The sequence below is a fragment of the Orbicella faveolata genome, unplaced genomic scaffold, assembly GCF_042242905.1.
Source record: "Orbicella faveolata isolate gen_17 unplaced genomic scaffold, um_ofav_v1 contig_46, whole genome shotgun sequence".
Lineage (NCBI taxonomy): Eukaryota > Metazoa > Cnidaria > Anthozoa > Scleractinia > Merulinidae > Orbicella > Orbicella faveolata.
In genome coordinates, this window is record NW_028301576.1 from 19539685 (window position 1) to 19554273 (window position 14589).

The 14589-nt window shown below is 45.7% G+C and overlaps 3 protein-coding genes and 2 non-coding genes across 5 annotated transcripts; 2 read left to right on the forward strand and 3 right to left on the reverse strand.

The window, feature by feature from the left end:
* Window positions 1-1485: 1485 nt before the first annotated feature.
* LOC149098778 (uncharacterized) lies at window positions 1486-5105 on the reverse strand. The gene has a single exon (XM_089278112.1). It carries the CDS (start codon window positions 5025-5027, stop codon window positions 1794-1796), a length of 3234 nt encoding a protein of 1077 aa, XP_089134238.1. The 5' UTR covers window positions 5028-5105; the 3' UTR covers window positions 1486-1793.
* A 1877-nt stretch (window positions 5106-6982) lies between these two features.
* Trnah-gug (transfer RNA histidin (anticodon GUG)) lies at window positions 6983-7054 on the reverse strand. Its single transcript has one exon. It is a non-coding gene; the product is annotated as a tRNA-His (tRNA).
* Window positions 7055-7516: 462 nt separating this feature from the next.
* Trnam-cau (transfer RNA methionine (anticodon CAU)) lies at window positions 7517-7588 on the reverse strand. The gene has a single exon. It is a non-coding gene; the product is annotated as a tRNA-Met (tRNA).
* Window positions 7589-9036: 1448 nt separating this feature from the next.
* On the forward strand, window positions 9037-10156 carry LOC149098781 (uncharacterized). Its single transcript, XM_089277307.1, has one exon. The coding sequence runs from the start codon at window positions 9217-9219 to the stop codon at window positions 10036-10038; it is 822 nt and encodes a 273-aa protein (XP_089133433.1). The 5' UTR covers window positions 9037-9216; the 3' UTR covers window positions 10039-10156.
* Window positions 10157-11234: 1078 nt separating this feature from the next.
* Window positions 11235-12754, forward strand: LOC149098782 (uncharacterized). The gene has a single exon (XM_089277305.1). The coding sequence runs from the start codon at window positions 11573-11575 to the stop codon at window positions 12665-12667; it is 1095 nt and encodes a 364-aa protein (XP_089133431.1). The 5' UTR covers window positions 11235-11572; the 3' UTR covers window positions 12668-12754.
* The last annotated feature ends 1835 nt before the right edge of the window (window positions 12755-14589 follow it).

Here is a 14589-nt window from a genome sequence, read left to right on the forward strand (position 1 = left end):
AAGAATACTTTAAGAATAAAACCGAGGCTGAGATTTTGAAAAGAATATTATTTTGTGTTGAAAATTTTTAAATATCATACAATTATTTGTCTTTAACCAAACCGTATAAAATTACTAAAATTCTTCCTTTCTCCAAAAGGCCAAACTAGCCTAAAAACAACAAAAACAGCTAATACATTTCTTCAAGAAGTTATGTGCACCATAACAGGTTTTAATGCCAGCAGGCTGGTTCTAAAATTACTTTAACACCATCAAGATACCAAATACATTAAAAAACAGAAATGTCATACGCTATAACCTAAGAATATTTACAAGAATATTTTCAGCCTAAAATGGGTAGAAAAATAAGAGTACTGAGCCTCGACCAGAGAAACAATATTCTTATAAAAAAAATAGAGTAGCGCATAACATTTTGATGTTTTTGAATGTATGTGGTGTCTGGATGGCGTTGAAGTAATTTTTGAGCCAGGCTGCAGGCATTAAAGCCGAATATAAGGTACATTAGCATCGAACATAACGGCTAGTGCTGATTTTTATTGTTGTTGTTGCTTTTTGGCTAGTTTTTTAACACACAAAATTACATTCTTTTTAAAATCTCAGCTTCCGGTTTATATTCTTAAAATGATCTTAAAATTTGGCAAATTTCAGCTTTGATATTCTGATAAAATACAGTATATTGTTATAAAAAAGAGTGTATTAAAGATGATATTTCACGTTCTACTGACATATGGAAGTTGCAGAAGCCCGGTGTTCATTGGTTCAATTGAAATTCAATTATTTGGATCGATTGCTTGCTATTAAAACAGGGATTGAAATTAAATTCGCAATGATGGATTTGTTAATTCGTTCTTAGGAAAAACACACTCAGTAATTGTACAGGTAACCGTGTGAATGCGAGTGCAATTTAAGATTTATCCTACCAGTGATATTTGAAAATTCTCTCAAAATTGTGCGAGCCTTTAGGCCAGTGTAATTTGAAAGAACTTTCAAATATCACGAGTAGTGTGAATCCTTAATTGCTCGATTAATGACAAATTGGCCTTCTCTCACCCAATCACAATGAAGCAATTTTCTCAGTCAAAAAATGTGTCAACCCTTGAGTTGAGCTTAACAATTTTCGCGGGAACTGATCTCATCCGCGGGGTCGTACTAAGCTTCTTTTGTTTATCCCTTACGTCTTGCAATTTCTCGCACAGAAATCTTCGCTTCTGTTGATCGTTTTCGCCTCCTAAGTGATAGACTAGGCGATTTTGCACGGTCTTCGTGTTCCCACATTTGAACACAAGCGCAAATCGCAAGCGCATGTCTAGTCGATACCCTGCTCAAGCTTCTTCTGGCACAGAAGATGATTGCCACGGAATTACCGGTGAATTTAATCGGTGATATCTGACAAGGCAGTTTCTTCAAATAATAATAATAATAATAATAATAATAATAGTAATATATTTTTAAATAATAACAAGAACTTTATTGAAATCTCCTTAGAAAACCTATTTACAAATCTTCACACATTCCACTATAATAATAAAAATAATGATAACAATAATAATAACTTTTTTAAAATTTTAGCGTCATTATGTATTTATTTAAACTTTCAATTTGATCTTCACGCGGATGTCTGTGAAACCTGTAAAACGTGTTTCCGTATCTAATCATGATATCGTGGTTACTACAACTAATACTAATACTACTATCATCATCATAACATTAATTAACGTATTCCATACAAATTGGTATATACAAGGTAAAAGTAAGTAAAAGAAATAAACTATTACAACCTATTTCAACAGTGTTTACATAATGGCTCCCTCCTGGGTTTCAACGTCAATATCAATGTTCTTAAAGTCACAAAAGGCTTTCCTTCTAGCTCTTGAACCTCTTAGGCAGATTAGTGCGGATCTTAATAAAGCGAAGGATGTCCTTGCTCTTATCCAGGAGATTGTTTTAGCATAATGTTCTCCTTTCTTAATGGAGATCAGCTGCGCCAGTCTGGAATGGTATTGCAGGCACTCGTTTCCCATGCCGCCTGTTGACGTGAAAATAAGGGGTGTAAAAGTTCCTTGTTCGATATCCAAAACCCTCCTCGCGTAAAGACGCTTCTTCTCGTTCTCATGATTGCGGTATATCTGTTGGAGCTCTAGGTCCCTATACGAATCAGCATTAGGGTGACAAACCCTCACGTCAAAGAATGCTGATCGTTGGTTCTCCCAGAACCCGCGCGCATGAATATCTAATCTCGCATCTGGAGCTCGATTAGAACCTCTTCCCAGCTGTTCACCCGAGATGTCTTGCAGGACAGGCTCAATCTCAACATCGGTACAAACCATATTCAGGAGTTCGGCTTCTAAGTCCCTCAGCTCATTGTGACGTTGGGTAACGAACCCACCTCTCTTGCATATCATTGCGTGGTCCACCGTAAAAGCATCACCGCATACACAGGTGGAGGGGATATCATCGACCGGCCAATCGTAGCGCAGTTTGATTGCATCGCGGAACTCTCTCTTATTTAGATTGAAACCCATTTCACGAAGGGGGAGTACCGTCAGCCAAACAGATGACCCTTTTTCCGCAGCAAGGTCAAGTGCCCGTTGGACTTTCTGTGGGGCTACCCCTCTGATATGCTCTGCCCTGTCTTGGAGCACCGTTGTTCTCTCACTCCTCATTGCCTGTTGTAGTGGCTTGACCAAAGAATCATCCGGCATCTGATGGGATTGAGCCACGATCTGTTGGACCAGCGGGATGGTAACTTTGACGGAGGAGGATTGCTCAAGATTTGCGTCAAGACACGGGTTTGTCATGCCAAACCCCCCTAGACGGACTGGCAGTGCTAGAATGTCCCTGTCCAGCCGAGTGCACCTATGCTCCGTAATTGCAGGGATGAGCACCTTAGATATGGCATTCTCCAAAGGCTCCAATAATTCTTGAATATCAGGCAAAGTTCTCAAAAAATAGGTCCATCGGTGCTTGAGGCCAAAGGTGTAAGCAGCATAACACGCTTGAGGCTGAGAAAGAGCAAACTCTGCCAGCTTGGTAATCTCGCTGACCCAGTTGGTCACCTTCTCGCTAACGTATTCCTCTAGATATTCCCGTGAACCTATCACCGCACCCAGATGTTTTTGTCCCTCTACCGTCACATTGACAGCCGTGTCCTTGAACACTTCTTTCACGCTTGCCTCTTTATCTGGCTTTGAGATAATCCAACATTTCTTGGGGTTGGGAAAATAGCCAAAGACTGGGCCAAGGCTGTTGAGGACATCCCACCATTTCTTGATTTCCAATACAGAGCCAGCTCCACAGGCATCGTCAGCAAACCAGCACTGTTTAATACTGGACGCCGCCTGCAGGCTTGTGATCAGCGGCTGCACACTTAAGGCGTAGAGGGCCATAGCAAGTGGGTCACCCTGTGTTGTTCCTTCAGCTGAAATGATCTCTTTGCCGCCGGTAATAAACAAGCGTGCCGACTTCCTGTAAGTATTGATGACATATGCTGCAATTACAGGGCAGAGAACCCGGATATTATGCAGTGAAGTTGCTCTGTTAAGTGCATTGAATGCATTAGAAGCATCGATGAGCAGTACCGCGCCCGTGTCATCTGCTTCAAATATGGCATGCATAGCATGTATAGCAGCCTCGCTGCCGGACTTTTGACCTGCGCATAGCTGGAGTGCACCACTCGCCTCAACCACGTCTCCCTTAGAAACGTTCATTACACACTTTCCAATAATCCTTCGTATCACCTCGCCGACCCCTATAGGCCTCACTGCACCTTCACCTTTATCCAGGGGAATCAATCGGCTTGCCACCAGTGGCTCTATGGTTGCAGGGTCGATATAAGTTGTACATAGAGTCCTTGTCATTGTGGCTATCGCCTCGCATAATTTTGTAGACGACTGTTTAAAGGATTTGCAAGCCATCATTCTTCTAAAACCATTAGCGTCAACCCCGCATGGTCCCCCTGATCCCTTTGTTCTTAACGCAGCCTCCCTTATCATCTCACCATTTATCTCTGAGTACACCGATTCAGGGATATCATCATTAATCGGCCCGAAGAGAAGTGAGCCCAACGTTGTTGGTTGTGGGTTTGGATGTTTCTCTTTCAACTGGGCCATGACGTCATCCGTTAGCTCCAGCACGCCCCCTGTTGATGTTTCGCTGAGGAAACGCAGCGCTGAATTGATTTGTCCTTCGAGCACAAGCTTAGCAAATATCTTGGATTTTTCCGGTTGATCAAATGTCTTAAGCTTTCCAATACGCCCCTGAAGCATTCTACCTTCGCGTAGCAACTTGCTGATTTCCCCTTCCTTCCAGAGCGCAAGGCGCTTAGATAAGAAATCCTGATGGTCTTTTGTCTTAGATTTCGGGCTTGGCTTTTGAAGTGCAACAGCCAAAAGGACAAAGGCTGCTTTCAAGGATATGTGCTGTTGATCAGAGTTGCTATTCCAGTCATTAATGTGCGATGTAACCTGATCAATAAATTCCTTTCCGGTTTTACCATATGGCACCAGAAAAACATTCTTTCTCCATGTAACAATCTCATTGTAAGCATCTGTTATGATGGAGGTTGGTATAACAATGAGACTGCCATCACTCCGTGTGCCCCAAGTGATCATTGATGGCTTATCAACAACATTGTGCTCTGGCAGACACCCCAGTACACTCACATTGTCTAGATCGTTCTGCTCTATGTGCTTCATTAACTCTGCGCCTCCTGGGATTTCCGTACTGGTACTGGTCATATTCAAATCGCTCGCTATTTCTTGTGAATTAGCATATCGTGATTCATCACTTCCAGCATCTTGAAAATCCAAAGTAAATAAATCTGCGCTGTCTGAATGATCAATATTAGAAGCAGACTGAGTTCCGACGCCAAACATAGATTCATCAATTCCTGACATCGCCCTCGAGTCACCCGAGGTGTTGTCCACTGACCTTTCTTGAATTTTTTCAAGTCTTAATGCTTGGTCCCGCAAATTTTGAGGTTTTAGTCCAAGGTCTCCATATCCTTTAGCGTCCCATAGGTTTTTCATAATCTCTATGTATCCCTTTTTCCTTCCATTCCCATTAACTGGGGCTCCGCTGGATGTTATTAGCTCCTGTGCCTTTCTTTTGCATAATAGTAATATATATAGTAATAAGAGCGTTTTTATTGTTATAATAATAATAATAATGATAATAATAATTAATAGCAATAATAGCAAACTTTATTGAGCACTTTTCCATACAAACTTGAATCTTACATGTATCTGGTAAAAAATTCAGAAATTCTGTTGTTCCTTAAGTTTTCGGTAATAATAATAATAATAATATTAGTAATAATAATAATATTAGTAATAATAATAATAATAGTAATAATAATAATAATAATAATAATAATGGGAATTTGCAGTGGCATTTCTACAAAATGGCTCTTCATCCACTGTTTCCGCATGGAATTAGAATTTAGAAGTGTTGATTTTTGTGGAGGGAGGAAAACCGGAGAACCCGGAGAAAAACCCTCGAAGCAAGGCGAGAACCAACAACAAAATCAACCCACATATGACGCCGGGTCAGGGAATCGAACCCGGGACACATTGGTGGGTGGCGAACGCTCTCACCACTGCACCATCCCTGCTTCCCATCCCTTTCTCCCAAAAAGCTCTTTTCCTTTGCTTCGAAGATTGTTTTTCCATATTCTAGTAAAACGAACAGGCTGATGAATTACGCGTTTAGCTTTTTTTAAATTTGTAAATATCCGCATTCGACTCGGTTCGCCGAGTTTAGGCCTGTTCAAGGCTATTCCGCTATCATTCCTCTTTTTTCCCTTTTCCTTCTTTACCATTTACCCGCTGATTCTGTTTATAATAAGCCGTTGAACGTTTCACGGCAGACTTTGCTACTCCCGATGTAAGATAAAAAGATATAGTGTAAATACAAAAATTGCACATTCATTCCCAAGAAGCGTTACTGTAGCCCGCTGGGGAGTTCAAAGCTGCGTTTCATTGGTTGGCGGCATGGCCACGTTGCCAACCGCTTTAGTGAGGTGCGAAATCTGTGAATTTCTCTCGGGGCCGAAACCTCAATGTTTATTTTTGCGTGAATTACCTCTATGCAAATGAAAGTAGTATAGGACGCTTATGTGAGCCGTAACCAATCAGAAGGCCGTGCATATCATTAAAAAAGGCTCTCGACCAATCAGAGGGCCGGATTTGCTCATGAATATATTCATGAGTTAGGGGTTTATCAAAATATGCGCCTGCGAGGTCGTCCGCTGTCCTTCGCATCCCAGGTCACGTGCATGCCCAAATAAGGGCAACATGTCCAAATAAGGAGAAATATGAAATCGAGGTTGTGACGCGCATGTCCAAATAAGGCGATAGCCAATCCATGAGATCAAGGTTGTGACGTGCATGAAATCGAGGTTCGGATGGGAATAAAAGGGTTTGCGTGAGTGTCGAGTGAGTATTGTTGTTTTTGAGATCGGTGACTAGAAGATGTCTTCAGAGGAGAGCGAGACGAAGGTGGAGGTTTCTGAAGAGGAGATAGAAGAAGAACTTGCCGCGAGGGTGATGGATGCTGTTCATGACGGTATTCTTGGAAAGATAATGAAATGCGCCGTTTCTCACGCTATGGATGTCCTCCTGAAGAAAGAGGTGACGAAGCTGACGGATGAGGTGATGAGGTTCAGAAAAATGCTGTCTGAGAAGATGCTTGCTGACCAGTCCATCTCGTTTAAAGACCCCGTGTGTTTGGAGAAGTTGCCGGAGGGATTTGAGGACGGATGGGAAGCGTGGAAGAGCAGTTGGGAGGACCGAGACGAGTTGGCGTACCGAGCATTTGTCAAACAAATTGTAAAAACACCACCACCAGAATCAGAGGAGTGAAAAAACATTTTTATTCATGCCTGTAACAAAAACTAATAAAGATCCTTTAACGAGAGAATGTACATGGTTTGTTGCGTGATTTTTTCATCGTCTCTATAGGGAATAAAAAAGAAAAAATTTAATGCCCCGACCAGGAATCGAACCTGGGTCTTTGAGGCCACAACTCAACGTCTTAACCATTAGACCATCGAAGCGCTTACCTCTTTAGGACTTGGTTTTGGGGTTGTCATCGGGAGGCAGTCCGAAATTCACGGCTTTGCAATGAGGGCAGAGTCTTTCCGAGGGTTTCAACCGCTCAGTGTGGAGGGCTTTACAGGTTCCGTGAAAGAATTGGTCGCAACAGGGTGTCAGGAAGTAGTCTCTGATACTGTGTTTGAAAGTGTATCCTTCCTTGCACCATAGACATTGAGGGTTAGGAAATCGAGACATGGAGTCTGAAAATAGAACAAAAACAACTTTTTATTGGTCATTCCACTTATTACAGGGTGGGACGTGTGCACGGTCCTATTGACCGGCGCCCTCTTTTTCTTCGGGATATCAATCAATAAACGATTATTATAGTACTTTCAACCATTGTGATCAAGTAACGATGCGAACCATGATCGACGCGGAGGACAAATTACCCAACGTGTAAAAAAGAAATGTGAATTAAAAATGGGCGGGGCGAGGTTTCGATCCTCGGACCTCTGGGTTATGAGCCCAACGCGCTTCCACTGCGCCACCCTGCCTTTCTTAGAAACTGAAAAATAATGTGAAATAAAAATCGGAGTGTGTTTTTTACAAAAACTGTGTCTGTCTTTTTCTTAGTTTGGGGTCTGTCCATTAATCAGTATGGCTTCGGCGACTCCTCGTGGGTATTCGTCGATCCATTGAAAGAACTTGCAGGTACGCTTGGGACACTTGAGATAGAGCCTGTCTGGGTTGGACTGGGAGTGGGAGGTGGCTAAGACCAGGGACTTGCTGCATAGACATCGGAAACGAGCCGGGTCGATGTTCCTGTAGCAGGGGTGGGTCTGTTCTTCGACGCGTCTCAGGTAAGTGCCCACCTCTTTGACGCCACAGGTCACATAACACTTGGTGTAGAATCTGGAAGAGGGGCATCGGTAATATTCCCAGGTACCACCGTCTGGGGTTCGCACGCTTCCGTATGTCAGGGGTACCATGCAACGTGGGCAGATGGAATCTTGTGGTTTCAGTTGGTTCAGGAACTGATCGGGGTCGAATTCCTCCAACACTTGGACTTCGGTGAATTCTCCTCGGTCGTCCACTTCAGGGGGTACTTCTACGAGGTCGTCTTTCTTGAATTTGTCGAGTCCCATGGCTTCCAGGACTTGCATGGTTCGAGGAGGTGAGTCTCTGATCACGGTCATGCATCCGCCTTGAATGGCAGGTAGCTTTGAGTCTGTGAAGATAGAGAACGAGTTAGTATCCCAACAAGGTGTTTTCACGTCGCATGGTTTCTAGGATGTGGGTGGTTTTTCGCACGTTCTTGGGGGTCGGTCTTTGCCTTCGCTTGTCATGGTTACTTTTCATTTGGCTTTTGACTTCTTGGCGTTGGATCGAAAAGGCGCTCCAGGGTCGCGAGAAGCCTTTGAGAGGGACGGTGGTCCAACTGACCGAGTCCGGGGTGATTTCTTTGAAGAGGACGCGTTCGTTGAAACGGAGTCTGGCACGAGGTTTTTTGAATAACCATCTATCTAAAGTGGATTGTAGTTGTTTACCTCCTACTTCTCTTTCCACTCTCTTGGGTAAGAGCAGTTCCAGTTTCTTTTTGGACAATTTTTTCTTTTTCCTGACGGGTTCGACGTGTGAATCCATGACGACTTCTACTGAAAAGTGACTCGTGATGGAATGCGTTGTTCGACTTTATGGACGTTTTTGACCAATCAGTGACGTGTAGTGTGATGGGATCATGTGACGGTCTTCGTTCCGATTGGCGGGATCTGAAGTGGGCACGTGATCCGGGAAAGTACGGAGTGAAAGTGGATCCACGGCGCGGGTATAAAAGGATCCAGTTTGGACGCAGCGAGTCATTCTCGACTTGCTGTTGACGCGGTGATGACCTGTAGGATTTTGGATGAGAGAGACGTGCAAGAGATCCTTGAAGATCTTAGACAACAGTTGAATCGAGCTTCTGACGTAGTGGATACAATCGAAAAAGAAGGTGAAAGACCGTTACACGCTAGGATAATTGAATTGGAATTACGTCTTGTCTCTCCTTTGTACTATAGGCTCCAGAGGCACTTGATTGACTGGGGCGTTCGTAGTTGCTATCCTCATTTGTCGGGCTTGGAGATCACGAAGCGAGCGGATCGAGAAGGAAAGAAGTTTAACGAGTTTGTCTGAGGGTATCAAGATGACTTACTATAGCAACTCGAACCAGATTCGGGACCTCGTGGAACAGATCGTGGATCTGAAGGTACACACTTTAAGAGATCTCGACGCCATTCCAGATGCCAAGGTGGACCTGTACATTTTTGACAATCTCTTCGAACCGTCAGGTCGAGTACCCGATAGTCTGTGGTCTTTTGAGCTCTTGATGAGACGTCGTCCTGACTGGGGTGGTACGATTTTGGAGATGATGAAGAAGAACGAACACGTGTTTTTGTTCTGTGGTGAGTGGTGTCGCGTGATGTACAGAAGTGGTAGCGGTCAATTCAAATTCGTTCATTGTAGTGATCCCACCCTGGACGCCGAGCGTGCCTGTTTGATCGCCACGGATAATCTCACGTACAGGATGAGTGAGGCCATCCGTGATCTGTTTGAACCCTTGCGTTTCTCTCGCGACCTATCACGACGGGTGAGGGAGTCAGACCAGAGTCCCAGGGTGGAGGAGATGATGACTTTCAACAGGTGCACTAACAGGGAAACGTGTCTGAAGTTGGAAGAGTTGATCTACGATATCATGCGTCAGCGTGATCTGTGGAAGGATCGGTTTTTCTTCCGTGCCATCGAGGCCGCGGAGGATGACCTGTGTGGTGAGTGTAGAGAGAGTATGCGCCAAGCATTCTATGTGAAGGGGGACGAGGAGGAAGCCCTGAAGTGGAGACCCGGTAAATGTGATTGGAGAAATTGTAAATATTATGCCATGGATACCTTTGAGGAGGACTGTGATAATGAGTACGGTCAAGAATGTAAGAACACGGACTATGCTCATTACTTTTCAGATTCGGACTAAGTCTTTTTCGCCTTCTTTTTCGTTTATCCAATCAGAGTCGATTTTTACGTAAGAACCAATCAGGCACGACGTTTTTGTACATATAAGAAAGTGTGAATAAAAAATTGGGTTCAAATCATTATGTCTCATGCCTTGTGTTGGTTGATCTCGAGAGTGTGTGCGACCATGGCCGATCGATGGAGTTGGACCACCTTGTGTTCCAAGTGCGATAGAGTTTACGAGCGATACGGTCGGGGTGAACCCATCCCTGATAATGTCTGTGATTCGCCCTTGGAGGTGTTTGACTATACCGACGTCGAACCCAACGTGATGCGTTTTGTGGTTTATATCTTGTGGTTGAAACGGCAACCCGATTCATTTAAGAAGTATCTCGAGGTACGGGAGCAACGTTTCGAGTTGTGGAGACAGTGCGTGTACAAACTTTATCGACTATGAAGAAAGGTCAAAAGAAGAAGCAAAAGCCGCTTTCGACCGGAACGTTACTGGGACGGTATCGGGATCCTTCCAGACCCGGTAGTCTGGGCGGTCTGACGCGATTCGCCCAGGCCAATAAGATCTCGGTACGACGTGCTCGCGAGGTCCTGCAACGGGATTTGGGGTACACGTTGCACAAACCCAGACGTCGTCGTTTTCCCACGGTCCCGGTGGTGGTGTTCGGCATCGACGAGCAGTGGACGGCCGACCTGATCGAGGTGATCAATATTTCGAGGTACAATCGAGGGTATCGTTATCTCTTGACGGTGGTGGACGTGTTTTCCAAGCACGCCTGGGTCCAGCCCTTGAAGAGCAAGACGGGTAAAGCGGTGACGGAAGCCATGGCTAAGATCTTGAAAGGCGGTAGAAAACCCATCAATCTCCAGACGGACGACGGGAAGGAATTCTACAACAAGACGTTTCAGGATTTGATGAAGCAGAAAGGTATTCATCATTTTTCGACGCGCGGGGATACGAAATCCAGTGTGGTGGAACGGTTCAATCGGACCCTGAAGGAACGTATGTACCGGTACTTCACCGTGAAGAATACGATGACGTATGTGCCCGTGTTACAAGATCTGGTCCGAGGGTACAATCGATCGTATCATCGCAGTATCAAGATGGCTCCCGATCAAGTGACTTTAGCCAATAGCGAGGACGTGTGGGAGACTCTTTACGGAAAAAAGAAAAAAGGGAAAAAATCGAGACGACCTCCACTGAAAGTCGGGGATCGTGTGAGACTGAACAAGAAGTTCCGTCAATTCAAGAAAGGGTATTTACCCGGTTGGACCGAAGAGGTGTTTGTGATACGTCGAGTGCGTCCTGGGAAGGTCACCACGTACAAGGTGGAAGAATGGGACGGCACGGCGGTCGAGGGCACGTTTTACGCGCAAGATTTGCAAAAGGTGGACGTGAAAGACGACGATCTGTTTCGCATCGACAAGATCGTCAAACGAAAAGGGGATAAAGTCTTGGTGCGATGGAAAGGTTGGCCAGTCAAGTACGACAGTTGGGTGGATAAAAAGGGACTGTACGTGACCCAAAAGCCCAAGACGAAAAAATGAAAGACTTTTACGTGCAGTTGCTGAGCAATGCCAGCACGAGCGAGTTCACGGACAACAAGGCCCACAGTTTCAAGAACCGTCTGCCGTATCCGCTCCTGTTTGAATCCGACAAGGAATGGAAAGTGGGATTGGTGAGCGTGTCTTACCCGATTCCTCCGTCACGACCGCATCAAGTACCCGTCACTCAAGCGCACGACTTTGAAGACGACGACTACGTGTTCGGTATGGATTGGACCATTGAAACGTTCAGGTTGCAGGACGACGGGATTACGTGGCGTCCATATCGTTACCCCGTGACATTTTACGTCACCGGGAAGGAACTGAACAGTGTCCGACACAAGGTGACGAGCGGTAAATCTCTCATGCAATACCTCATCCATCGTTTTCACGAACGGCTGTATCATTACATGGATCGCGCCAACGAAAGTCTGCGAGCGCCGGACGGGAAAAAATACTACCCCGTGTTCCGATGGGAGGGGAACGATTTGATTATCGACAACACCGACACGTTCCTCGACGAGTCCGGAGACAGAAAACGTCCCAGAGTGTATTTTGGTACTAAACTGGTCAAGAAGTTGGGTTTGATTCGCGAGGAATCGTATTACTCCGTTCACTTGGACGTGAACATGATCAAGGTCTTTCCCAACGACAAAGTCCCGTCTGATTTCAAGAAAGACTGGACCAACCATGACAGCAATCGATCTCGTGAATTTTGGAATTTGGACAGTCACGGGACGTTACAGCTCAGTCCCTATTGCAACTGGCGCTTCAGTTACTTGGACGAGGAATACGCCAAGACCTACAATCGTGGAGTCGTCGTTCATCCGGACCTCCCTCCGCCTCGCAGTCCCATGTACCTGTATTCGAATGTGGGTCGTAGCACCATCACGGGGAATCGCGTGACGGATCTCTTGAGAGAAGTCCCCCACGACCCGACCAAGACGACGTACGAGCCGAATCAGATTCAATATAAACCCGTGCGCAGCAACGTTTTGGATATAGTGGAGGTGCAATTGGCCGAGAACGACGGACGCTTGGTGGACTTTACATCGGGCGTGACGTCAGTGACACTACACTTCAAGTATGAATGAGTCTGTCGACGACTTTTACGTGCAACTGATGAGCAATGCCAGCACGAGCGAGTTCCCGGACAACAAGGCCCACAGTTTCAAGAACCGTCTGCCGAACCCGTTGCAGTTGAGAGAGTCGGGATGGAAAGTGGGTATCAGCGACCTCTCGTTTCCGTCCGCGACGCGTAAGATGGACTTGAAAGATTCTCTTCTGTTTGAAATCTGGTGGATCGACATGGTGAACGCCTCCATAAACCTATACACGCAGGTCTCTTCAGCGACGCGAGAGGGCGATTTGGAGTTCACGCCTAGGACTGGTACCGAGTTAATGAATGCGATACGAGATCGATACTTGCGTAGGTTGAGATCTAGAACGGATGCCGACGTGACGATGTACAAGAAAAAGAGTAAACCCGACGATCCCACCGAATTGCTGTACACGGTCATGCATCGGGCCGAGCATGGAGAATGCGTCCTGGACAATTCGAGAACGTGCCTCAGCCTCCTGATCAATGGTAAACGCGTCTACCCGCAAATGAACATCGGCATCGAATTGGCCAAGAAGATGAAATGGGTGAAGATGGGAACATTGCAGAACGGACGACCGGGTTACGTCTTGGGACCCCACTTGAGGAAAGAATTTCCCACGGAAGTCGTACCCACGGCCACGGACTTGATCATAGCGCAGAATGACGGGGACGAGACATTTTACAAGATCGACCCGGACACCTTACATTTGAGTTGTTTCATCAATTGGGTGTTCACGGACCTGGATCGCAGTTACGAGGAAGCGTTCGGTCACGAGCGTCGTTCCTTGTTCGTGTATTCGAATGTGGGACAGAGTATGGTGACGGGAAATCAAGTCACGGACCTGTTGAAACAGGTGCGTTACGATCCGGACGTGGTCGACCTTCAACCGAGACACATTCTATATCTACCGGTGCGCACGACCTTTTTGGACATTGTCGAGACGCAGGTATCTGAGAACGACGGACGACTGGTGGACTTTGCGTCGGGCGTGACCACGATCACGTTGCATTTCAAGAAAGGATGAGTGATTTTTACGTCAGCTTACCCAGTCACAGCAGTAAGAGCGAGTTCCCGGACAACAAACCGAACCATTTCAAGATCAGGTTACCGCACCCCTTACGCCTGAATGGAGACGGAGGATGGAAAGTGGGATTGAGTAGCATCGCCATGCCGGATGCCCACGTAAGGCTGCCTTCCTTGACGCCGAACGATCCTGATAAAAAAGTCACCTTGGCCTTTTCCGCATGGAGACGCATAGAATCGACTAGCCACTACATGTATGGAGAAGCTTACTTCGATACGGAGGACCTCAAGAAGGTGATTCACAACGTGGACGGTGTTGGACTCATGAAATCCATGATCGCCTATTTCGATCGACAACGCGTCTTCAAGTACAACGGACCCAAATTAGGATCCAAATATGTCACGAGTGATGGGAAAAGAACCTACGTCAAGTTCAAGTGGGAAGGCGAAGACCTGGTCACGGACAACGAAAACATCTTACGTCCGATCAAAGACATGCCTGCATTACACATCAATGTCGACCTGGCTTGTAAAATGGGATGGCTCGAAAAGAACGCCAGCGGTTATAATCTGGGGCCTAACTTGCAGAGCGAATTCTTCAAAGATGAAATTCCCAACATTGGTGTCGCCGGGGACTTACACGACTCGGATGGATTACCTGTTTTTTGGACGGTCTCAACCTATTCAACGGGAAACAGTTATTTGAAACTCAGCATCTATTGCAATTGGCGTTTTCTGAACCTGAACAAGGCGTTCGAGGTGGTGGTGGGAAACAGGTCGCGCTCTTTGTTCGTCTACTCGGACGTGGCTAGAAGTGGCGTGGTGGGAAATCAAGTCACGGATTTACTGAGAGAGGTCAACTTGATTCGAAGAGGTGCGGGTGTCCAGTA

Excerpts from the sequence above, each read along its gene's own strand:
- LOC149098778 (XM_089278112.1), bottom strand. The coding sequence starts at position 5,027 with ATGAAAAACCTATGGGACGCTAAAGGATATGGAGACCTTGGACTAAAA.
- LOC149098781 (XM_089277307.1), top strand. The coding sequence starts at position 9,217 with ATGACTTACTATAGCAACTCGAACCAGATTCGGGACCTCGTGGAACAG.
- LOC149098782 (XM_089277305.1), top strand. The coding sequence starts at position 11,573 with ATGAAAGACTTTTACGTGCAGTTGCTGAGCAATGCCAGCACGAGCGAG.